Source organism: Oncorhynchus masou, chromosome 19 (genome assembly GCF_036934945.1).
Source record: "Oncorhynchus masou masou isolate Uvic2021 chromosome 19, UVic_Omas_1.1, whole genome shotgun sequence".
Lineage (NCBI taxonomy): Eukaryota > Metazoa > Chordata > Actinopteri > Salmoniformes > Salmonidae > Oncorhynchus > Oncorhynchus masou.
In genome coordinates this window covers 19435027-19461242 of record NC_088230.1, presented here as the reverse complement: position 1 = coordinate 19461242, position 26216 = coordinate 19435027, and the positions used below count along the sequence as shown (strand labels likewise).

General features: G+C 45.0%; 1 protein-coding gene across 1 annotated transcript in view; it reads right to left on the bottom strand.

Annotated features, from left to right (window-relative positions):
• Positions 1 to 26216, bottom strand: part of galnt14 (UDP-N-acetyl-alpha-D-galactosamine:polypeptide N-acetylgalactosaminyltransferase 14 (GalNAc-T14)) — a 133237-nt gene that overhangs the window by 61572 nt on the left and 45449 nt on the right. Inside the window, exon 3 of the mRNA XM_064924681.1 lies at positions 7694 to 7792. Coding sequence (XP_064780753.1) covers positions 7694 to 7792 — 99 coding nt within the window. The remainder of the gene's footprint in view (positions 1 to 7693; positions 7793 to 26216) is intronic.

Here is a 26216-nt window from a genome sequence, read left to right as displayed (position 1 = left end):
TCTTTTACTAGGATTAAATGTCAGGAATTGTGAAAAACTGAGATTAAATGTAGAGTTGTAGTCAGAAGTTTACATACACCTTCGCCAAATACATTTAAATTCAGTTTTTCACAATTCCTGATATTTAATCCTAGTGAAAATCCCCTGTTTAATGTCAGTTAGGATGCCACTTTATTTTAAGAATGTGAAATGTCAGAATAATAGTTGAGAGAATGATTTATTTCAGTTTTAATTTCTTTCATCACATTCCCAGTAGGTCAGAAGTTTAGCATTTGATAGCATTAGCTTTAAATTGTTTAACTTGGGTCAAACATTTCATTGAATTTTGGCCCATTCCTCCTGACAGAGCTGGTGTAACTGAGTCAGGTGTGTAGGCCTCCTTGCTGGCACACGATTTTTCAGTTCTGCCCACAAATTTTCTATAGGATTGAGGTCAGGGCTTTGTGATGGCCACTCCAATACCTTGACTTTGTTGTCCTTAAGGCATTTTGCCACAACTTTGGAAGTTTGCTTGGGGTCATTGCCCATTTGGTGACTGTGATGGTTTGTGTCTTGAAATGTTGCTTCAATATATCCACATAATTTTCCACCCTCATGATGCCATCTATTTTGTGAAGTACACCAGTCCCTCCTGCAGCAAAGCACCCCCACAACATGATGCTGTCACCCCCGTTCTTCACGGTTGGGATGGTGTTCTTCTGTTTGCAAGCCTCACCCTTTTCCCTCCAAACATAACGATGGTCAATATGGCCAAACAGTTCTATTTTTGTTTCATCAGACCAGAGGACATTTCTCCAAAAAGTACGATCTTTGTGCATGTGTGCAGTTGCAAACCGTAGTCTGGCTTTTTTATGGCGGTTTTGAAACTGGCTTCTTCCTTGCTGAGCGGCCTTTCAGGTTATGTCGATATAGGACTCATTTTACTGTGGATATAGATACTTTTGTATCTGTTTCCTCCAGAATCTTCACGAGGTCCTTTGCTGTTGGTCTGGGATTGATTTGCACTTTTCGCACCAAAGTACGTTCATCTCTAGGAGACAGAACGCGTCTCCTTCCTGAGCGGTATGGCGGCTGCGTGGTCCCATGGTGTTTATACTTGCGTACTATTGTTTGTACAGATGAACGTGGTACCTTCAGGCGTTTGGAAATTGCTGCCAAGGATGAACCAGACTTTTGGAGGTATACATTATTTTCTGAGGCATTGACTGATTTATTTTTATTTTCCCAAGATGTCAAGCAAAGAGGCACTGAGTTTGAAGGTAGGCCTTGAAATACATCCACAGGTACACCTCCAATTGATTCATATTATGTAAATTAGCCTATCAGAAGCTTCTAAAGCCATGACATCATTTTCTGGAATTTTCCAAGTTGTTTAAAGGCTCAGTCAATTTAGTGCATGTTAACTTCTGACCCACTGGATTTGTGATACAGTGAATTATAAGTTAAATAATCTGTCAAAAACTATAGTTTGTTAACAAGAAATTTGTGGAGTAGTTGAAAAAATGAGTTTTAATGACTCCGACCTAAGTGTATGTAAACTTCCGACTTCAACTGTCCCTGACCACCATGAGCGTCGCCTCTGGAGGAGCGTTCTCCTGTTCGCTTATGGCGGTATACAGCTCATTGAGTGCAGTCTTAGTGCCAGCATCGGTCTGTGGTGGTATATTGACAGCTTCAAAAAATATAGATGAAAACTCTCTCGGTGGATAGTGTGGTCTACAGCTTATCATGAATTACTCTACCTCAGGCGAGCTAAACCTCAAGACTTCCTTAGATATTGTGCACCAGCTGTTGTTTACAAATATACATAGGCCGCCGCCCCATGTCTTACCAGAGGCTGCTGTTCTATCCTGCCGATAGAGTGTATAACCCGCCAGCTGTATGTTATTAATGTCGTCGTTCAGCCACGACTCTGTGAAGCATAAGATATTACCGTTTTTAATGTCCCATTGGTTGGATATACTTGCTTTCATTTCGTCCCATTTATTTTTCAGCGATTGAACATTGGCTAACAGTACGGATGGCAAAGGCAGATTAGCCACGAGTCGCCTGATCCTCTCAAGACACCCCGATCTCCCTCCACAAAATCTCAGTTTCTTTCTCCTGTGAAAGATGGGGATGATGGCCTGTCTGGGGGTTTGGAGTATATCCTTCCCGTCAGACTCATTAAATAAAAATTATTCGTCCAATATGAGGTGAGTAATCACTGTTCTGATGTTCAGAAGCTCTTTTCGGTCATAAGAGACGGTAGCAGCAACATTATGTTCAAAATAAGTTACAAACAATTCGGGAAAAACAGACAAAATAGCACGGTTGGTTAAAAGCCAATAAAACATGAGCCATCCTCTCCAGCACCATCATTACAATGGGCATTAACTATGAAACACTGACGGTCGCAAAAACATCAAACCCACTGAGAAAGTGGGTTAGTTTGTGAATATACTGTACTTGAATACTATATAAAATCTATTATTGATTGTCGGATAACCTCAAAATGAAATATTGACAGACATATTTCTAAAGCATTCTTTTTTAAACAGCCCAAAATGGACAAATATTGGGCAGTTAACACTTTCCAATAGCATACAAATGAGATGAATTGGTATCATCCAAAACAAGGTTGTGTAATCGTTCCTTTCAGAAATAAGGGTACACAAATGATGTAGAATTACTACCCACAATCAAAAGGCCTGAGTTAGTACAGCAGTGGAAATGTGTCCAATGTACATTGCGCTCTTAGAATGTCATTATATTGATTCCTGCGGTGTTTATGGGGCGGCACTGCACTTTGAGCACAGCGACTTTGAAGCCCACATTTACCACCCAAACACAGGAGAGAAGCCCTTTGACTGCCTAATGCATTTCTGTTCCTCCTGATGCTTTTCATTTGGGGGGGAAAACGATGAGTAGGAGGAATGCATTACGACCAAACACAGCATCAATGAAATCCATTGTGGCACATGCAGGAACAGGTGAGATTTGAAAAATAGCCTAATCTACACCATTTTCTCATTTATGTGATTTGTTTAGTACTGATCGTCATGAGTTTGTATTGCGGACGCAAGCCATTTACACAAGTTATGATGACCTACTTCTGCTCTTGTACTGTTTGGAACTCAGAGTGCCTCGCTCTCCAAACATGACTAGAATATAGCATCACAGTTCAATATGTGGCCAGTGACTGTTTCCCCTGTAGTTTTCTCTACCTGCTGGGGCTATGAAAACACAGACAGAACTGTCCTTCCTACTACTCTTTCATATTGTTCCCATCATTTCTTCTCCTCTACTTTCCCCTCTCCTCCTCTGTATTAATTCCCTCTACCTCTCCTCCCTTAACCTACCCTCTTCTCACATCCATATTATCCTCCCCTTCCCCTCTCCTCATCTCACCTCTTCATCTCCTCTCCTGAACTATCGCTCCCAGCTCCGTCTGGAAGAGCAAGCTCCCAGCCTATTCCCCCTCCACCTCAGAGGGTTCTGAGGGCTGGATTGTGGTAATAGCCTCTGTCAGCACTAACACAAATCAAAGAGAGAGGCCCATGGCCTGCTTTTTAAACCCCGCTCTGTGTCAATGTTTGGTTCTGGCGCAAGTTGAGGTAAGAGAGAGGGGGGGATAGGCTAACAGACAGACAGGCTGAGGAGCCCTTGGTGGGCTATGCGTCAGGGGGTATAACTGGGTCTAACCAGCCCATGAACCTCAGCCAGCCTCAGTTTACAGGAAGGTGCCAGAATACACAGACAACCTTATTAATGTACAGAAACCCAAGAAGATTAGTGTTGTTGTTGTTTTTCCTATTATCTACATCACTGGTGGCGACGGCGTGTGGCAGAGGGCTGAGTGAGGCTGTGGCTGTGTAATTACAGACAGGCAGGCCACCATGATGACACAAACATGCTGGCAACCATGAAACACTGTGCTAATTAAACCCCACCCTGACGTCCCCGAGGACCACGGGGAGGGTGTTGGTACTGTAGCCCCTCAGGATGTCTTTAACAGCGGTGATATGTGACTCTGAGTGCTACAGTACACTACCATGGACAAAGATGTACTGTAATGAGGAAGGCACACTCGTAGAGAGAGAGAGAGACGGTGTGTTCTGTAGATTCATTCATTATCAGGAAAGCAAACTTCCATTGGTGTTCTTCCATTGCTATTGTAAGGGACGGAGCCTGGAGCTAGAGACCATTATTTCCTGAGACTGCAGAGTGGCTATAGGCACAATTACAAACTTTTTTGCAGGAGAAATGAGTAATTGTGAAAAAGTTGGAAACAGACAAGTCGGCCAAAAAACCAAAGGGACGTGCAGGCTGAAATCTACTGGGAGGAATTGTCTTTTAATTGGTTGAAACTGCTGCGCTTTGAAAAAGGTTTGGGGCGGACACATAAACAGGACAGTTTTTTTCCCGGTGGAGTGGTGGTCAGGACTCAGGAGTCTTCTCTGTGTGATCATTAAGAGACAGCCCGGGTCTCTGCTGACTACTCAGCTGTAATGAGCTGAACCAGCTCCAGGAGACATTGGCAGGAGAGGGGAGGCCTGCATTGTGCTAAGGCAAGCTGCCGAGGCAAGCTGCTGACACCCAGGGACAGGTGGGGTGGCGGTGAGGCAGCTATGGGAAAGGTCAAGGGTCAGGCTGGGAAGACAATAGAGGGGTTTGGCACTTGGGTGTCAGGATTAAATGGAGAGTCCTTATGAGTCAGGCACAGGTCTGAGAGCAAACGGACAGTGACCTAGTCCAGCGTTAGTAACAGTGGGTGGTTACGCGTCATTCAGGGAAGGTGGGACAGAGCTTTTTTTTGTGTGCCTGTTTTGTATGTTATTTTTGTGGCCTTTGTACCAGATACAGTCTCTTACGACGTTTGTTTGATCTCCCTTGGAAATTGGTCATTGAGACCGAATTTGGTCCCTTTAAGCTCCATTCCCCTGCTTTTGATCAGCTCCTTTTGTTGGTAGTGTTCAAATTTTGCGATGATCGGTAGGGGACCCTTGGTCTTGTCGCTCCGAACTCCAAGTGTGTACTCGGTGGAAAGCTACTTTGTTCACAGTCTCTATAGAAAGTTTCAAGGCGGATTGCATGAATTCTGTGATCGCACCCTCTGGATTATTGGATGCATCCTCAGGAATCCCAGAAAAAAAAATATTTTCACACATGCTACAACTATGTCTAGTAGCGACTCCTTCATCACCCTGTTTTCCCTGAGTAGACAATACATGTGGATTTTTTACCTTGGCTGTGAGTGCCTTGTTTTCTTCTTGGAGTGTTTCACTCTGGCTAAACTCCAAACTCCCACTCAGCCCTGCTACCTTCTCACACAACTATTCCAGTGTTGCATGGATTCCAGCCAGAACACTAGCCTCTACTTCAACGGTAAGTAAATCATCCATGTCTGTAGATTAATCTGCCAAGCCGCACTGTTTCTTGACACACTGCTCGCTTTACCCGGAAGCCAGCCGCACCAATGTGTCGGAGGAAACACCGTCAAGCTGTTGACCGAAGTCCGTGTGCATGCGCCCGGCCCGCCACAAGGAGTCGCTAGAGCGCGATGGGACAAGGACATGCAGGTCAAAACCTCCCCTTACCCGGATGACGATGGGTCAATTGTGCACCGCCTCATGGGTCTCCCAGTCGCGGCAGTCAGGGATCGAACCCGGGTCTATAGTGACACCTCTAGGACTGCGATGCAGTGTCTTAGACTGCTGCGCCACTTGGGAGGCCCTTTATTTTTTTTACCCCCTTTTTGTCCCTAATTTCGTGATATCCAATTGGTAAAGTTGGAATACATTGGCCAAAAAACTAGGATCGACTGGGAAATTCCTGAATATAACAACTCATCCAACTCGGAATCCAAAAGTGGGGAACTTGGTCCCCTTTCTAGAGCCCACAAGAAGGACGGCCGTGCCACCTTCCTATTCAAGTGAGCACAGCACAACAAGTTGAGTCCAAAAATATATTGTATGATGCTGCATGAATGATGTAATATGCCAGTGTCACGTCTACTCCCCCTCTCTGGCGCTCGATGTCACCGGTCTACTAACCACCGGTCCTGGCAACCCATCATTGCGTACACCTGCGCCCCATCATAAGGCACACCTGGACTCCATCACTACCCTGATTACTCCCCCTTTATCTAGCATCACTCTTCGGGCAGTATTGGTTATGTTTCACTGTCAGACATGTCTATTGTTTTGTATTGTTCATTATTAGTAAACGCACTAACAGCACCTGCTTTCTGACTCCCTGCGTTGATGTAACAGCCAGGGAGATATTTTTATTATTTTATTTAACAAGGAAAGTCAATGAAAAACAAAATCTCATTTACAATGACGGCCTACCCCATCCAAACCTGGACGACGCTGGACCAATTGTGCACCGCCCTATGGGACTCCCAATCACAGCCAGATGTGGTACAGCCTGGATTCAAACCAGGGACTATAGTGATGCCTCTTGCACTGAGATGTAGTGCCTTAGACCGCTGCACCACTCGGGAGCCAAGTATACTGTAGCCAAGAATGTAATACTAAGTGTATCTTGTGTAGTAAGGTGTTAGTAGCATATGTGCCTCACCCTAATAATTTGGTCCCTTTTCTCCTCATAACTTAGCCTACTGTTCTGACTTGGTGGTGCACATGTTTTAAAGAAATTCAATCATAGAATATTGTAAGAGCTTTCATTGTCTGCATATAAACCCCCTTTATTTATCCTACGGTTCTGACTTGGAGTACAGGAAGAAAACTGTAAGAACGGCTCATGTTCTGAATTCTGTCGCTGTACATTTCAAAAGTGCTGAACAAATTTTTATATTGACTACGTCCGTCCTAGCTTGCTCATTAATGACTTAATTGAAATTATGGATTGCCTCTGTTGGAGTCTAGCTTGAAATACTTACCATACTAGAAGTAAATGATTACATGTATGAGGAATGTATATGGTGGGGTTAATGGAGGGTGGATAAGAACGAGGGGTTTGGAAAGTTACTGAGTGAGGGAAAAGGCAATCACTTGGTTGTGGTCATTGATAAGGGTTGCTGTGGATTAGTGAGGAACGTGGGCTGAGTTCAGGTCAGGTTAGATGAAGGCAGAAGGAACAATTTTATTACACACATCACTTAACTTTCTGCCTAGCAACAAATATGCAGTGCTTAGATGTACAGGGAGGAGACTCCGCCTAAAGGAGGGTATAAATGCTTGTGCTGGTGGAAACAAGTCTGTCTTTTTCAGCTGTTTGGCCCAGTGGGTGAATAAACTTGGTTTGAGCTTCACTAGTCGTCCGTGAATTTTACTCTGTCAGAACACCTCTTATCCGCTCGTCGTTCCCTTATGCCATAGTTTGTACATCTCAAATGTCAGTAGAAACCACATTTGTTTAAGCAAGTCAGCCATATCAGCTCTGTTTAAAAAAATAGTAAATGAGGCTGAATGAACTGTTTTGCTGCCAGGCAAGGCTCCGCTTATGTCCAGGTGTAGCGGTGGTAAGGATTCACTCCATGGTGCCCGAAAAGAAAGCTCTGCTGTTGGGACAGCTTTATGTAGGCCCTAACAGTTTGTGGGCATCATTTGTCACCGTTATAGTGCAATGAATGTATTATTTAGTGTTGTGTCGTGGCTTTCTTGGCATTGATCACCGTTTTTTGTTTGTCCCACCAAGATTTACATGCTAGAATTGCCACTGGTAACAGGGCAGAGGGATCTCTTACCTCCTAATGGTCCGTAGCAGAGTGGAGCGGGCCTCGTTGTGGAAAGTGATGACGATGGAGGTGGAGGGCAGATCTGGGTTATAATGCAATGTGGTGCATCTGATGGAGAGAGACACAAAACAATTCAGGAGACATCAGCCAGCAGGTCAACTCAGAACTACTCAAAACAGTTTATGTTGGCTTCAAAGCCAAAGTTGTGCAGCTATTGACTTTGTCTTTCTTTTTGACGGCTTCACAGTCTGTAAAACCAAGTGTCTCTTCTCCATCTTAGCAGTCTCTGATTGATATTCCAAAGTCAAAGACGAATAACAAAGCCAAGGACAGATAGACAGATTGTCCTGTACCTCCTGTAAACCGTTCAAAACCGTTTCATAATTAAGAGAACAGTGTTGCTAAGGGTAACTAGACAAAAGCTTGCTGTTGTGGGAGGAAGGACAGTACTATGAATATGTGATGAGAATGATAATGACAGCCATGCCCGGACAGAAACTTGAGGAGGTGCAGTTCTATTAATGATAGATGAGCAGAAGATGTCATTGTTAAAACAGCATCCAACACCACAGCTACCTCTGACCAGACAAGGTGTGGGAGTAGCTCACACTGAGGTGGATGGCTGGTCATGGCTGGTGTAGTAGCAAATGTCTCAGAGGGCACACACACACACACACACACACACACACTCGCACGCACGCACGCACGCACGCACGCACGCACACACACACACACACACACACACACACACACACACACACACACACACACACACACACGGCTGGAGAGAGGGTAAGATGCTAATCCATCTGTGGCCAATATGGAGAACATCAACACTTCTGTTCAAATGACACCAACAACCAACACAGTAAACATTCTCTCGCTCTCTTGCTCTCTCTCTCTCTCTCTCTCTCTCTCTCTCTCTCTCTCTCTCTCTCTCTCTCTCTCTCTCTCTCTCTCTCTCTCTCTCTCTCTCTCTCTCTCTCTCTCTCTCTGTCTTTAGCTCAAGGTGATTTGTTCAGTATTTCCAGCGGAGTGATAAGATAACAAGTCTGGCTTGTGCTGAAAGACAGGCGATGGGGATGATGATAAAGTTACCATTGTTTTCTGCTGTCGTCAACACTACTGTTTTTGAGTCATTAAGCCATGAGTTTGATGTGCTTTCTCCTCAGCAGTCTGCTCTGTGTGTGCTGAGATGCACAGAGATACATCAAGGGAGCTGTGTGCCAGACAGATAAGCACAGGAAAGAACAGCAAACAAACACAAACTGTAATTTCATATTTCATTTCAACTTGGCTTAAATCAAATTAGCCATTGTATTCAACAACTTTCCTGTTGCTTTAATAAAAAGTGCTTTAATAAAAAATTGAGTGCCCAATGACAAACACTGGATGTTTTTTCTCATCCTTTCAGAGCCTGGCAAGCAGATCTTTTCTGTAGATCTTTTCTTTCTTTCTGGGGTGGCAGGTAGCCTAGCGGTTAGAGTGTTGGGCCAGTAACCAAGAGGTTGCAAAATCAAATCCCTGAGCTGACAAGGTAAAAATCTGTTGTTCTGCCCCTGAACAAGGCATTTAACCAACTGTTATCAGGCTGTCATTGTAAGTAAGAATATCTTCTTATATGACTAAAGTTTAAAATCCTGGGTGGATGAAGAGAGATGTTGTCCAGATTAGCATGCATATGGTGCTGGAATTAATTAATATTTTATCACTGCTGTTTGGGAGACCACTTGACCAGTCTGTGTGTATACAGCCTCTGTTATTGAAGCCTTCTAAAAGTTTCATATGAGGCTGAGAGAAGCAGAAGTGTGGTGGGGTGGTCAGGCTGACACATGGACACCTGAAGCCCATTGACCCCTGTCTGTATTTATGTTTGCGCCTTAAGGTCCTTCTGTACCTGTTCCCCTATCCCCCCTCCTGTGTTATTCTGAGGGTGGTACCGACTCGGCGCAGCCGACTGCAACGCCTGTCACCACATTTGCTTCGGGCAGAAAAACACTGATCGGTTGAGATGTTCCTCGCAGATACTGTCAAGTCTGTACTGTTCCTCTGGCACAGGGAGGCAGAGAGTGATTCTCAATAAGCTTTTCCCAGCCAGCCGAGCATGATTCATCCCCAATGCTGCCGCCCCTCTCCTATCTCTAGCTAAAGCCTACATCTATTCAAAGCTTTCTGCTTTCTTAACTCGTTTCAAGAGAGCGTTATCTCAGGAGGCATATTCAGCAGTGCAGAGCCACAACAACAGTTTACCTCAGACACACACCTCTCAACACTGGGCCTTGAGAATCTCTTAAAATCTCTGGTCTCCTCTAGTTCACTTAAATGGAGCACAATGGATGTTCATATCACTTTGTGGGAAGCCTCCAGGAAACTAAACACTAGATACAGTCATGATGCAGGAAATGGCAACGTACAACAGAATCACATTTAGTTCAGGCATATAAATAGACAGAGAGAGACAGGGAGAGAGAGATGTCCTCATGACCCTAACATCAAGCCATTTGCAATTTGCCTGCTCCTAACAACAACAGTAAGTAACAAGTAGCGCAGGTAGCCACATTAGAGAAGCTGTTGTTTAGATGTTGGCCGGGCAGGTGGGCGGGCAGGGAGCAGGGTGTGGTCAAAGAACATCCATCTCCTCTAACAGAGAATGCCTAAGTATCTGAATCTGCAGTCTCTACCACAGACAGCTGGCAGGCACTGGACACACACACACATATAAACGCCTCTAAACCCCAAAGGTCAGCCTCAGGATCGGTTGTTCCGTTCCATCTCCTGTAATATAGACAAGACTCTTTCGAGGGACTATATGGGTGAGAATATTGGGCGGAGTGAGGCAGCCTGGGTCAAAAAGCAACACTAGCCACAGAGGAGAAGAGGAGGAGACAGTGGGGGCTGTAGCAGAGCTCTCTGTGTGTGGATCCCTCCAAAGGAGAAGAGAGAGACAATCCTTGAGTGTGGATTAGTAACTGAAGGACCGAGGGACCCTGTAAGTAGTGAATAATCAATTATTGTGCTGGTTGTGTGTTTCTTGTAGTGCTGAACGATTAACTGAAATGCTTTTTTTTTTTTTTGACCAATGGGTAAATTATTTAAATATTATTGAAAAAATGTCTGTGAGCTTAATGCACACATTACGCAGTTTCTCTAGCAATAAATCAGATCAAGCCCGAACTGTGCAATGTAGTAGGGAGTTATAGTTTCCAACAGGCCAATATTCTACATAGTTTAGCGAGGAAAACATGGTAATTAATTTACATTGACCAGTGGCGACCTGTCATTTAGGGCAGGTGGGGCAGAGCCTGTCACTCATGGGGACACTACGTCACCTCCAAGTCTAAGGGTAGACCTCGAGAATTCAAGCCCCTTGGGTGCTGCCATATACTGTAGTTACATTAGAAGTGCCCGTCCAAGAAGGCTCAAGGTCATTGGACAGATAAGAATGACGTCAAATCACGTTATTCTACAGTAGCTTTGATTGGACTTATCATGTCAACATCATACTTTCAAAATCTTAGCTAGCAGTCATTATCATCAATCAAGTCGACAATCCACTGGCAAATCCTTTTAAATCCTTGTCAAATGAAGAGAAATAATGGAGAGAAATTATAGATAAAACGCATCAGTGCTCATCGGCCATTGGACATAAATATTACACAACAAGTTGGAAATCGCAAATTCAACAATGAGTGGTTTGGAAGGAATCAATGGCTAACTGCAAGCATTGCAAAACAATCATTAGCCTGCTATTCAAGTCTAAGATTAATGGTATCTTTTCCTAGTTTAAAATTACAAACATTCAACATTGGCCATGCTGTCAATGAAGCATGACTTGTGCCGCACTCAAAACAACTGTAAACTCGGAACTGTGAAATCTGACTTCAGTGATTTCAAGACAAATTGGAACTCGGGAAAAACTAGTTCCGACTGGGAAAATGCGTTTTTAACTTTCATCCAACTCGGCATTGTAAATCGGGAACTCGGGCCTCTTTCTAGAGCTACGACCTGAAGATCACTGACGTCATCATGATTCAAACTTTTTTCTCCCCATGTTCCCAGTTGTCTTGAAAGCACCATAAATCCAGAGATTGCCAGACTTTGATGACAAAGTTTGAATTTGCCCACGAAGGACCGCCACACCACCTTCCTGTTCAAGTGAGCACAGCACAACAAGGTCAGTCACAAAAATGTCTTGTATGCTGCTGCATAAATGATGTAATATGCCAGGGAGATATGTATACTGTAGCTAAAAAAATAATACTAAGTGTTTGTTGTGTAGTAAGCTGTTAGTAGCCCATGTGCCTCAACCTAATAATTTGGTCTATTTACCCCTCTTGTTTTCACCTACTGTTCTGACTTGGTCGTGCACATGTAGCCTATAACATGTTTTAGAGAAATGTAATCATCACATTTTTTAAGAGCTTTCATTGTCTGCTTATATGCCCTTTATTTATCCTACGGTTCTGACTTGGTATACAGGGAGAACACTGTAAGAACGGCCCATGTTCTGAATTCTGTCGCAGTACATTTCAAAAGTGCTAAACAAATAGTTATATTGACTATGTACGTCCTAGCTTGCTCATTAATGTCTTAATCGAAATTACGTATAGCCTCTTATCCACTTGTTGTCCCCTTATGCCATAGTTTGTACATCTCAATAGTCATTAGAAACCACATTTTTTAAAGGCAGTAAATGAGGCTGAGTTAACCGTTTTGCTGCCAGACGAGGCTCCACTGATAGCCAGGTGTAGCAGTGGTAAGATGTTGGAACAGCTTTACGTAGGCCCTAAAAGTTTTTGCCCCACCAAGATTTACATTCTAAAATCACCACTGACATTGACCATAATCCATTGCGTTCCTACTTACCCAGTCTGTGTGTTTCTTTTATGCCTGCTACCTTACATTAGTGCGGGCCAGACACAGAGAGGGAGAGAAGAGAGAAGAATGCATGATTTAGAGGGATAGAGAGCAGTTGCTTCATGAGGTATCTCTACCTGAAAATAAAGGATCTAACTGGTTGATAGTTGCTATTCAGCAGTTGTAAACGGATGCCTTATTTACTTTGAAGCACTATTAATATAGGGATTCTATCAGACAGCATAGGCAGCTGCTCTATAGAGATGAGATGAAGACTTGGAACAAAATTATAAAGTCATCAAATTAAAAACATTTTATATTGAAAAAAAACCCAGAAATATTTTATTAAAGTAATGTGAATAAATGATGGTAATAAGTGACAAGCAGTAATGGGCAGTCACGACCATCATGGGAACTTTTATTCATTGTTTTATTCTGTGTTACAGCATCCAACCCACATAATGCATAGTGCATTTAAGGTTCAGAAAAATAATTGAAAACCGTGATTATTGTTTTATAATCAAACCGAAACCGAACCGATGTCAGAAAGCACTAATCGCTCAGCACTAGTTTCTTGTTCAACGTTAATACAGCAGGCACATTTAAACTGTCATTATGTACTGTAAGACTCTATTTTCTGGTTACTTAGAGTTGCTGGTGCAGAGAAATGAATCTTCAAATGACATTCAAAAATCATCTTTCACAAAATCTACGATGCATTACACCACCTGCCCCAAGTTCCATCGAAGATCCATAGAATTGTCTATCTCATCATAATCATCAGAAATGTACAGTATACCAAAATACCATTATTTAAGGGACTTTTCCTAAAATATGTATGAATTAGTTGAAAAGATCCAGGGAAGCTAGGGTTAATCAAGGTCATGAATCCAGGCCACCAGGTCTGAGTACCAGGCAGCTCAACCCACTGCTCTCCCTTCCTGACATCAAAGCCGCTCATCAGGATTTATTTTTGTCCAGGCGCATATATAGGCTCTCTCTGATGAGATTTGAGGATAGGAGAGCTCTCCTCTCCTAATCATCTCCTCTCCTTATCATCTCCTCTCTTCTCCCCATCATCTCATCTCCTCTCCCCATCATTTAATCTCTTCTCCCTATCATCTCATATCCTCTCCTCTCCCCATCCTCATCTCCTCTTCCCATCATCTCCTCTCCTCTCCCCATCATCTCATCTCCTCTCCTCTCCCCATCATCTAATCTCCTCTCCCCATCATCTCATCTCCTCTCCCCATCATTTAATCTCTTCTCCCTATCATCTCATATCCTCTCCTCTCCCCATCCTCATCTCCTCTTCCCATCATCTCCTCTCCTCTCCCCATCATCTCATCTTCTCTCCTCTCCCCATCATCTAATCTCCTCTCCCCATCATCTCCTCTTCTCTCCCCATCATCTCCTCTCCTCTCCCCATCACCTCCTCTCCCCATCATCTCCTCTCCTCTCCCCATCATCTCCTCTCCTCTCCCCATCATCTCATCTCCTCTCCCCATCATCTCCTCTCCCCATCATCTCCTCTCCTCTCCCCATCATCTCCTCTCCTCTCCCCATGTTATCGTATTCATTTGTTAACTTCTTGGTGACAGGGGGGCAGTATTGAGTAGCTTGATGAATAAGGTGCCCAGAGTAAACTGCCTGCTACTCTGTCCCAGATGCTAATATATTAAGTTTCTAAAACTGTTTGAATGATGTCTGTGAGTATAACAGAACTCATATGGCAGCCGAAAACCTGAGAAAAATCCAACCAGGAAGTGGGAAATCTGAGGTTTATATTTTTTCAACTCTTTGCCATTCCAATATACAGTGTAAATCGGGTCATATTGCACTTCCTATGGCTTCCACTAGATGTCAACAATCTTTAAAACTTTGTTTGAGGCTTCTACTGTGAAGTGGGGGCAAATGAGAGGGGATTGAGCCAGGTGTCTGGCAGCGTACCGTTCCATTGCTTTTCTACAGACATAGGAATTCTCCAGTTGGAACATTATTGAAGATTTATGATAAAAACATCCTAAAGATTGATTCTATACTTAGTTTGACAAGTTTCTACAGGCTGTAATGAAACTTTTTGAACTTTTCGTCCGACGTTCGGCTGGACCTGCATGCGTGTTTGGATTTGTTTACCAAACCCCCTAACAAAAGAAGCTGTTTGGACATAAATGATAAACTTCGAACAAATCAAACATTTATTGTGGAACTGGGTTTCCTGTGAGTGCATTCTGATGAAGATCATCAAAGGTAAGTGAATATTTATAATGCTATTTCTGACTAATGTTGAGTACACAATATGGCGGATATCTTTTTGGCTGCTTTGTTGTCTGAACGCTGTACTCAGATAATTGCATGGTTTCCTTTTTCCATAAAAAAATTGAAATCTGACACAGCGGTTGCATTAACCTGTTGATGCTCTGGGGGCGCTATTTCATTTTTGGATGAAAAACGTTCCCGTTTTAAACAAGATATTTTGTCACAAAAAGATGCTCGACTATGCATATAATTGCTACCGTTCGAAAGAAAACACTCTGACGTGTCCAGAAATACAAAGATCTTCTCTGTGCGTGCCCTATAACGTGAGCTTCAGGCAAAACCAAGATGAGATGGCATCCAGGAAATGACAAGGATTTTTGAGGCTCTGTTTTCCATGGTCTCCTTATATGGCTGTGAACGCAAGAGGAATGAGTCAACCCTTTCTGTCGTTTCCCCAAGGTGTCTGCAGCATTGTGACGTATTTGTAGGCAGATCATTGGAAGATTGACCATAACAGACCACATTTACCACGTGTCCGCCCGGTGTCCTGCGCCGAAATTGGTGCGCAAAAGTCACCTGCCAGTATTTTTCCATACGATACAGAGAGTAAAGCAAGCTTCCACGAACTGCATGTCAATGAAGAGATATGTGAAAAAACACCTTGAGGACTGATTCCAAACAACGTTTGCCATGTTTCGGTCGATATTATGTAGTTAATCCGGAAAAAGTTTTACGTTGTAGGTGACTGCATTTTCGGTTCGTTTCGGTAGCCAGACGCAATGTAGAAAACGGAACGATTTCTCCTACACACAGACGCTTTCAGGAAACACTGCGCATTTGGTATGTGACTGAGAGTCTCCTCATTGAAAACATCAGAAGCTCTTCAAAGGTAAATGATTTTATTTATTTGGTTATCTGGTTTTTGTGAAAATGTTGCGTGCTACATGCTACACAAAATGCTATGCTAGCTTTGCATACTCTTACACAAATTAGTCAATTTCTATGGTTCAAAAGCATATTTTGAAAATCTGAGATGACAGTGTTGTTAAGAAAAGGCTAAGCTTGAGAGCAGACACATTATTTTAATTTTATTTGCGATTTTCAGAAATCGTTAACGTTGCGTTATGCTAATGAGCCTGAGGCTTTAGTCACGATCCCGGATCCGGGATGGGGAGTTTCAAGAAGTTAAGGAGAAGTATATCTCTAAATCTCTGCAAAATCACTGCATGTTTTATAACTACTGAACGTAACGTGGCAATGCAAAATTAGATTTTTTTATATAAATATGCACTTTATCAAACAAAACATACATGTCTTGTGTAACATGAAGTCCTATGAGTGTCATCTGATGAAGATCATCAAAGGTTAGTGATTAATTTTATCTCTATTTGTGCTTTTTGTGACTCCTCTCTTTGGCTGGAAAAATGGCTGTGTTTTTCTGTGAGTTGGTGGTGACCTAACATAATAATTTGTGGAACTTTCGATCTAAATCCTTTTTGAAATCAGACACTGTGGCTGGATTAACATGAATTTTATCTTTAAAATGGTGTAAAATACTTGTATGCTTGAGGAATTTTAATTATGAGATTTTTGTTGTATTGAATTTGGCGCTACCGTCCCACATATCCCAGAGAGGTTAAGTCACAGTTTGTTAAATGACCAGCAAGAGTTCTTCCTCGGTTTGAAAAACACGAGCCAGGGATATTATCAATACAACACTAATACTATATTTACAAATATTTATAATAGGAGAGTTTAAAACTATGCTTTCAGTGACACAGCAAAATGGAGTCTGTAGCATGGTATTTTTCCTCTCATTATTGTCCCAACTAAACTACCATATATGTCAATTATATTCCAACAGTGAATTATGAATTCAAAATCTACTGTAGCAAAGCCTGATTCGTTCTGCAAACACTGATCTTCATTCTGCTCTTTGAGTCTGACTATAGCAATAGAGTGATTGACAGGTTTTCACAGGTCTCTGCAGTGCTTTGTGTGTGAGGTCCCCCAGTCAGTGCACCACTTGAAAGCCAGATTGAAATGAATATTACCATGCATTTCCCCAGCCTTGGAGTATGACTCTCTCTGTAACTCCTACCTATCTGCCATGCAAAGAAGTGATTAAAATCTGCCAAATCAAAGAAGCTTTGAACAATAGCAGCCCTGGTGCGCTTCCTGGCTGTGAGGCCCACGTTAAATCTCTCTTCTGCGAGAGAGGAGAGAAAAACCAGCTTATGAAAATGCAGGCCTACCCCCGGAACGACACTACCTCAGTAAACCCGTGCCAACAGGACTCCAACAGTCTGCTGCTGCAGTATAGTAAGCTCAGTGAAGAGGACTGCATCTAATTATCATGAGGAGAGAGACCATCCTGTTGAAATGATGGCACACTGGTACAGGGCAGCAGAGAATATACTATGAGACCCATAGTTTCAGGCACAAGTATTAGTCCAGTTTCATTGCTGATGTGAGCAACATGAGATGTACAGATCATGGTAGAAGAACACATCAGTGACGTTGAAAAACTAGGGCACAGGCAATGTCCAGTAGGCAATAGGTAATATTCCTATATACTGTATAACAGCAACGTGAGAATAATCTGATACGACTTGTGGAGGAGGAGAGGAATATATAAACTAGTGTAGCTGCTGTGTATGCCTCTGGCTTTCTGGGATAGCAGCCGCATCTTGGTGCGCTGCACAGAAACCATCAGTCACTTCAGCCATAGCCCGGAGTGTACTTTACATACAAGGCTTTCTTAAATAGCATGCACACAGCATATTACTAGGCACTCTGTCAGACACAACAGCTGTGAGGGGACTGGGAAGGGAAGCAGCATATTGCTGCTGGTGGACTTGGTGAATTTTCTGTAGGGAAGATAAATGTGTCCTTGCGAAGCGGAGAGAGAGTTTTTCTGGTTTGGGGGTTCCATAAAATGAATCTCTGGTCCCTCCTGCGTTCTTACTTAAAATGGTTTCTGCTGAGGTGATGATTTAAGCAATATGTGGGTATGATATGTTGGGCTATAGTACATTCAGCCCATATGTTGTTGAGGAGCAGAGGGAACCCATATGTTGTTGAGGAGCGGAGGGAACCCATATGTTGTTGAGGAGAGGAGGGAAACCATATGTTGTTGAGGAGCGGAGGGAACCCATATGTTGTTGAGGAGCGGAGGGAACCCATATGTTGTTGAGGAGCGGAGGGAACCCATATGTTGTTGAGGAGAGGAGGGAACCCATATGTTGTTGAGGAGCGGAGGGAACCCATATGTTGTTGAGGAGCGGAGGGAACCCATATGTTGTTGAGGCGAGGAAGGAACCCATATGTTGTTGAGGAGCGGAGGGAACCCATATGTTGTTGAGGAGCGGAGGGAACCCATATGTTGTTGAGGAGAGGAGGGAACCCATATGTTGTTGAGGAGAGGAGGGAACCCATATGTTGTTGAGGAGCGGAGGGAACCCATATGTTGTTGAGGAGAGGAGGGAACCCATATGTTGTTGAGGAGCGGAGGGAACCCATATGTTGTTGAGGAGCGGAGGGAACCCATATGTTGTTGAGGCGAGGAGGGAACCCATATGTTGTTGAGGAGCAGAGGGAACCCATATGTTGTTGAGGAGCGGAGGGAACCCATATGTTGTTGAGGAGAGGAGGGAACCCATATGTTGTTGAGGAGAGGAGGGAACCCATATGTTGTTGAGGAGCGGAGGGAACCCATATGTGAGATTATTATTACTGAACCAGATGGCCAAACAGAGAGAGAAGACAACAAGTTGTGGACTCGGGGCAAATATCAATATACATATGAGGCTGGCAATGAACAGCAAAATCTCACATTCCAGATTACACACATACACTGTGTCTGAGCTTCTGAAAAATAAATCTAATGCAAAAAGGCAGGGAATGAATATAAGCTATTACACATTTATATTACTGTCATTAATTAATGTAATTAATATGCAATTAATAAATGGGTCATTCTGTGTGGACCAGTGTGCAGTAGTAAATATGTACCTGTCTGGCAGTGTCTCTTGGTGGATCAGTGAATGAGTGTATAGAATCCCATGAGTGTATAGAATCCCATGAGTGTTTAGAATCCCGAAAGTTCCAGCGAGGGGAGAGGAGCTGTGATGCACTATGGGGTTGAACAGAAGAACTCACATTCTGTTTGGATTACCACTGACTGTTGGAGGGGTCTGTCCTCAGCCCTGCTGCTACCATGGATAGACTCATCCTCTCTCTGTGGACCCACACAGCAAACATGAAACATAATCCAATGAGAAAGGCTGGTACACCGAGACAAAGCACAGGAATAATGGGGAAAGAGACGCTGCTTTCTGAAAGCTGCCATAGCTTTCCAATGTGATTGCAATGAATCTCCTCCTCACACCAGCTTGTTGTTTACAGGCTCCAGGTTGTGTGTGGGTAGGCTACAGCCAGCTTGATGTTTACAGGCTCCAGGTTGTGTGTGGGTAGGCTACAGCCAGCTTGATGTTTACAGGCTCCAGGTTGTGTGTGGGTAGGCTACAGCCAGCTTGATGTTTACAGGCTCCAGGTTGTGTGTGGTTAGGCTACAGCCAGCTTGATGTTTACAGGCTCCAGGTTGTGTGTGGTTAGGCTACAGCCAGCTTGATGTTTACAGGCTCCAGGTTGTGTGTGGGTAGGCTAAAGCCAGCTTGATGTTTACAGGCTCCAGGTTGTGTGTTGGTAGGCTACAGCCAGCTTGTTGTTTACCCAATTTGTAAGTCGCTCTGGATAAGAGCGTCTGCTAAATGACTTAAATGTAAATGTAAATGTACAGGCTCCAGGTTGTGTGTGGGTAGGCTACAGCCAGCTTGATGTTTACAGGCTCCAGGTTGTGTGTGGGTAGGCTACAGCCAGCTTGATGTTTACAGGCTCCAGGTTGTGTGTGGGTAGGCTACAGCCAGCTTGATGTTTACAGGCTCCAGGTTGTGTGTGGGTAGGCTACAGCCAGCTTGTTGTTTACAGGCTCCAGGTTGTGTGTGGGTAGGCTACAGCCAGCTTGATGTTTACAGGCTCCAGGTTGTGTGTGGGTAGGCTACAGCCAGCTTGTTGTTTACAGGCTCCAGGTTGTGTGTTGGTAGGCTACAGACAGCGTGTTGTTTACATGCTCCAGGTTGTGTGTGGGTAGGCTACAGCCAGCGTGTTGTTTACATGCTCCAGGTTGTGTGCTGGTAGGCTACAGCCAGCGTGTTGTTTACAGGCTCCAGGTTGTGTGTTGGTAGACTACAGCCAGCGTGTTGTTTACAGGCTCCAGGTTGTGTGTGGGTAGGCTACAGCCAGCTTGTTGTTTACAGGCTCCAGGTTGTGTGTTGGTAGGCTACAGCCAGCGTGTTGTTTACAGGCTCCAGGTTGTGTGTGGGTAGGCTACAGCCAGCTTGTTGTTTACAGGCTCCAGGTTGTGTGTGGGTAGGCTACAGCCAGCTTGTTGTTTACAGGCTCCAGGTTGTGTGTTGGTAGGCTACAGACAGCGTGTTGTTTACATGCTCCAGGTTGTGTGTGGGTAGGCTACAGCCAGCGTGTTGTTTACATGCTCCAGGTTGTGTGCTGGTAGGCTACAGCCAGCGTGTTGTTTACAGGCTCCAGGTTGTGTGTTGGTAGACTACAGCCAGCGTGTTGTTTACAGGCTCCAGGTTGTGTGTGGGTAGGCTACAGCCAGCTTGTTGTTTACAGGCTCCAGGTTGTGTGTTGGTAGGCTACAGCCAGCTTGTTGTTTACAGGCTCCAGGTTGTGTGTTGGTAGGCTAAAGCCAGCTTGTTGTTTACAGGCTCCAGGTTGTGTGTGGGTAGGCTACAGCCAGCGTGTTGTTTACAGGCTCCAGGTTGTGTGTGGGTAGGCTACAGCCAGCTTGTTGTTTACAGGCTCCAGGTTGTGTGTGGGTAGGCTACAGCCAGCTTGATGTTTACAGGCTCCAGGTTGTGTGTGGGTAGGCTACAGCCAGCTTGTTGTTTACAGGCTCCAGGTTGTGTGTTGGTAGGCTACAGCCAGCGTGTTGTTTACAGGCTCCAGGTTGTGTGTGGGTAGGCTACAGCCAGCTTGTTGTTTACAGGCTCCAGGTTGTGTGTGGGTAGGCTACAGCCAGTGTGTGGGGGTAGGCGTGTTGTTTACAGGCTCCAGGTTGTGTGTGGGTAGGCTACAGCCAGCTTGATGTTTACAGGCTCCAGGTTGTGTGTGGGTAGGCTACAGCCAGCTTGTTGTTTACAGGCTCCAGGTTGTGTGTGGGTAGGCTACAGCCAGCTTGTTGTTTACAGGCTCCAGGTTGTGTGTGGGTAGGCTACAGCCAGCGTGTTGTTTACAGGCTCCAGGTTGTGTGTGGGTAGGCTACAGCCAGCTTGTTGTTTACAGGCTCCAGGTTGTGTGTTGGTAGGCTACAGCCAGCTTGTTGTTTACAGGCTCCAGGTTGTGTGTTGGTAGACTACAACCAGCGTGTTGTTTACAGGCTCCAGGTTGTGTGCTGGTAGGCTACAGCCAGCGTGTTGTTTACATGCTCCAGGTTGTGTGTGGGTAGGCTACAGCCAGGTTGTTGTTTACAGGCTCCAGGTTGTGTGTTGGTAGGCTACAGCCAGCTTGTTGTTTACAGGCTCCAGGTTGTGTGTTGGTAGGCTACAGCCAGCTTGTTGTTTACAGGCTCCAGGTTGTGTGTGGGTAGGCTACAGCCAGCGTGTTGTTTACAGGCTCCAGGTTGTGTGTGGGTAGGCTACAGCCAGCGTGTTGTTTACAGGCTCCAGGTTGTGTGTGGGTAGGCTACAGCCAGCTTGTTGTTTACAGGCTCCAGGTTGTGTGTGGGTAGGCTACAGCCAGCGTGTTGTTTACAGGCTCCAGGTTGTGTGTGGGTAGGCCACAGCCAGCGTGTTGTTTACAGGCTCCAGGTTGTGTGTGGGTAGGCTACAGCCAGCTTGTTGTTTACAGGCTCCAGGTTGTGTGTTGGTAGGCTACAGCCAGCTTGTTGTTTACAGGCTCCAGGTTGTGTGTTGGTAGACTACAACCAGCGTGTTGTTTACAGGCTCCAGGTTGTGTGTTGGTAGGCTACAGCCAGCTTGTTGTTTACAGGCTCCAGGTTGTGTGTTGGTAGACTACAGCCAGCGTGTTGTTTACAGGCTCCAGGTTGTGTGCTGGTAGGCTACAGCCAGCGTGTTGTTTACATGCTCCAGGTTGTGTGTGGGTAGGCTACAGCCAGCTTGTTGTTTACAGGCTCCAGGTTGTGTGTTGGTAGGCTACAGCCAGCTTGTTGTTTACAGGCTCCAGGTTGTGTGTTGGTAGGCTACAGCCAGCTTGTTGTTTACAGGCTCCAGGTTGTGTGTGGGTAGGCTACAGCCAGCGTGTTGTTTACAGGCTCCAGGTTGTGTGTGGGTAGGCTACAGCCAGCGTGTTGTTTACAGGCTCCAGGTTGTGTGTGGGTAGGCTACAGCCAGCTTGTTGTTTACAGGCTCCAGGTTGTGTGTGGGTAGGCTACAGCCAGCGTGTTGTTTACAGGCTCCAGGTTGTGTGTGGGTAGGCTACAGCCAGCGTGTTGTTTACAGGCTCCAGGTTGTGTGTGGGTAGGCTACAGCCAGCTTGTTGTTTACAGGCTCCAGGTTGTGTGTTGGTAGGCTACAGCCAGCTTGTTGTTTACAGGCTCCAGGTTGTGTGTTGGTAGACTACAACCAGCGTGTTGTTTACAGGCTCCAGGTTGTGTGCTGGTAGGCTACAGCCAGCGTGTTGTTTACATGCTCCAGGTTGTGTGTGGGTAGGCTACAGCCAGCTTGTTGTTTACAGGCTCCAGGTTGTGTGTTGGTAGGCTACAGCCAGCTTGTTGTTTACAGGCTCCAGGTTGTGTGTTGGTAGGCTACAGCCAGCTTGTTGTTTACAGGCTCCAGGTTGTGTGTGGGTAGGCTACAGCCAGCGTGTTGTTTACAGGCTCCAGGTTGTGTGTGGGTAGGCTACAGCCAGCGTGTTGTTTACAGGCTCCAGGTTATGTGTGTGTAGGCTACAGCCGGCTTGTTGTTTACAGGCTCCAGGTTGTGTGTGGGTAGGCTACAGCCAGCGTGTTGTTTACAGGCTCCAGGTTGTGTGTGGGTAGGCTACAGCCAGCTTGTTGTTTACAGGCTCCAGGTTGTGTGTGGGTAGGCTACAGCCAGCGTGTTGTTTACAGGCTCCAGGTTGTGTGTGGGTAGGCTACAGCCAGCTTGATGTTTACAGGCTCCAGGTTGTGTGTGGGTAGGCTACAGCCAGCTTTTTGTTTACAGGCTCCAGGTTGTGTGTGGGTAGGCTACAGCCAGCGTGTTGTTTACATGCTCCAGGTTGTGAGTGGGTAGGCTACAGCCAGCGTGTTGTTTACAGGCTCCAGGTTGTGTGTTGGTAGGCTACAGCCAGCTTGATGTTTACAGGCTCCAGGTTGTGAGTGGGTAGGCTACAGCCAACTTGGGACAACGGCTACCTACAGTACCAACCTCCACTCACCCTCCCTCACCCTCTCACCTCACAAACAACCCCATCTGAGTGTGTTAGCTTGGCCATAGCCCCCGGGTCAGATAAAGCCCCCGGGTCAGATAAAGTCTACCATCCTAACGTTACTGTACCACACTGTCATATTAACCTAAAATTGGCCCTGGCATGTGATGCCAGCCTGGGATAAGGCACCATTTTTTTATAGCTGGCCCACAGGTATTGTGACACAGTTTACTTGTCCTATTTGCTAAATTCATATTGGATGCTTTGATTTCTCAGTCCAGAAATAGGTCCTAAATGTAGAATAGACAGTACTAAAAACGACTTTGCCATAAAGGGAAAAATCGTTCAGAGAGGAGGAACATGTTGGGCTTGGTTGAGACAGGCTAAGGATTCAATCGCACACCATTGGCGATGAAACATGCCTGTATAGTACATTTAAGGAGGTAATAATGAAATGATCATGTATCATTTGAACTGATACACACGTCTCTGATGCTGGTTTGTCCAGTCTTGTCTTTAAACATCAGTTATCTCATTGTATCCCTCAGGAAGAGATGGTGTGGAGAGCTGTGTTCAGCCTGCAGGTTGCTTCCCTAGTTTGTTTCCCACATGAGAATCAGCTGCAGGGAACACTGAGGCATTAGGGGGACTTCCACTGACATGACTGAAGGTCAACTGGGAAGTGTGTAATTGCCTCTAGCCACTGATCTAAAGTCAGTTTTGCCCTTCTACTCCGTAATGGTTTTGGTTAGGGTTTGGGAGGGTTTGCTGACCCTAAATCTGTGTTTAAGGGCAACTGCTACTTCGTTAACTGTCAGGAGCTGCCCTCCAACTAAAAAAGTAATCCTCTAATACAGCATGCAAAACCATACCAGAGACCAGGTGGTTAAGCTTTCTAATTAAAAATATAAAGAGGACTCTTAAAACTGCTCTGCTTGTGTCACAATGTGCTTGTTTCGAATCCTTTGAACTTAAAATCTGTCTCTCGGGTGCATATTTTAACATCAAATATCTAACATTAAACATTTAATGCATTGTCAAGGTTCTGGCATATCTTTGCGTGGCAAGCAACTATTCACTCTCGGTTGTTGATTGTTGAAGAATTTCCCCAGGTGTTTTTGAACCTTAGGTATTTTACAGTGGCGTGTGTGTGTGTGTGTGTGTGTGTGTGTGTGTGTGTGTGTGTGTGTGTGTGTGTGTGTGTGTGTGTGTGTGTGTGTGTGTGTGTGTGTGTGTGTGTGTGTGTGTGTGTGTGCGCGCGTGAAAGCCATCACACTGAGGTGTCTCTGAGAGTTGCTTCTTAGTTTGGAGTGTCTCATTGCCTGTGCTGATTTAGTGGGCAGCCAGTCGTAGCGCTCTCTGCCTGTTCCTTAATTGGATCCTGTCACCAATCTCAGGCCTCTCTCCTCCAGCCACCCTCCACAGATCCCTCCACATTGGCAATCGTTATTGATAACCAAATGTGATGCCTGTAATATCCGGTAAGAGGGATGGACATGGCGGCTAGATGAGTAGGCGAAGGACAGCAGTGATTGGAGATAATTGCCCTGTTGAAAAACGGGTCCTGACAGCTATGTGCTATCTGAGTTAAACATCTGGCTGAATCAATGCTTTGATTTGCATTGGAGGAGTTCCAGTTGGAGACAGATGCCTGTGGGCCGCAGTTAGAGAGGCACGGTGGGACTGAGCCTGAGGACCACCCCTCCTCTCCTGGGTCTGATATTACACACACACACACACACACACACACACACACACACACACACACACACACACACACACACACACACACACACACACACACACACACACACACACACACACACACACACACACACACACACACACACACCCCAGCTGTGGAGCCTGCCGCACCTATCCAAGGTCTGGGAGAGAAGTGCAAACACTGCCCGTGTGCTCAGTAAACCTGCCCCCATCTCTTTTACACATTAGAGGTGAAGTCAAAGTGAGCCCAGGGCATGATATGTGGCGGGATTATTAAGAACAGTTCAACCATCTCTCTATGGACCCATTAGCACCTCTCCCAGCCATTGATCCACACATCATTCTCATCATGACAGCCCACTGCTGTCACATGATTCCCATAGGAACAACAGGAACATTTAGGAGCCGGAGTAAGGCAAGCACAATACTCCAGTTCAAGCATGATCTGAGCTTAATGTGCAATGTAAACTGTGGCAGGTGCACATGCTAGTAGTGATGTTGAGTATGACAGCTGATACATGGGAAGAAGATTAGCCAGATGGTATTTGAAGTAGCTCTTGCCCCTATGGAGCAGCTGTCCAATGCAGAACACCCCAGAAAAGACAGCCTCTTCACCAGGACTGCTCGACGTTGGTTACTAAGAGGGAAGGGGTTATATTACTGTTCTGACACACTCAAGGTTTCAGGTGAGCTAAGTTCATCTTTATTCTATGAGCAACAGCTGTTTCATTGTCAAATTAGGTTCTCTTAACTTAGTGTGTCAACGTGGGTTTGCTTTCTGACGCAGGTGTCAAACTCATTCCACGGAGGGCAGAGTGGCTGTGGGTTCTCTCTCCTCCCTTGTACTTGATTGATGAATTAAAGTCACTAATTAGTAAGGAACACCTCACACTTGGTTTTCTGGGGTTTAATTGAAAGGAAAAAACAAACCTGCAGACACTAGGCCCTCCATGGAATGAGCTTGACACCCCTGCTTTGACTTCATTTATCTATGTCCTTGACAGACAGAAAGGGGAATGAAGCAATAATATCTCCTGAGATGAATCTAGCAGTTGATGAATGATAATCTAAAAGTATGGCCTCCTCTTGGATTACTGCCTCATCAACATTGAAACATTGAACAGGCTGTTCCAAACACCAGAGACCAACTTCTCTTTGCCCGTAACTGTGACCCCAGTGCTAATGCTATTGGTGGGTCTGTGTCTGTTATAGAGTTAATTTCTCCCCCTCAGTGAGCTCT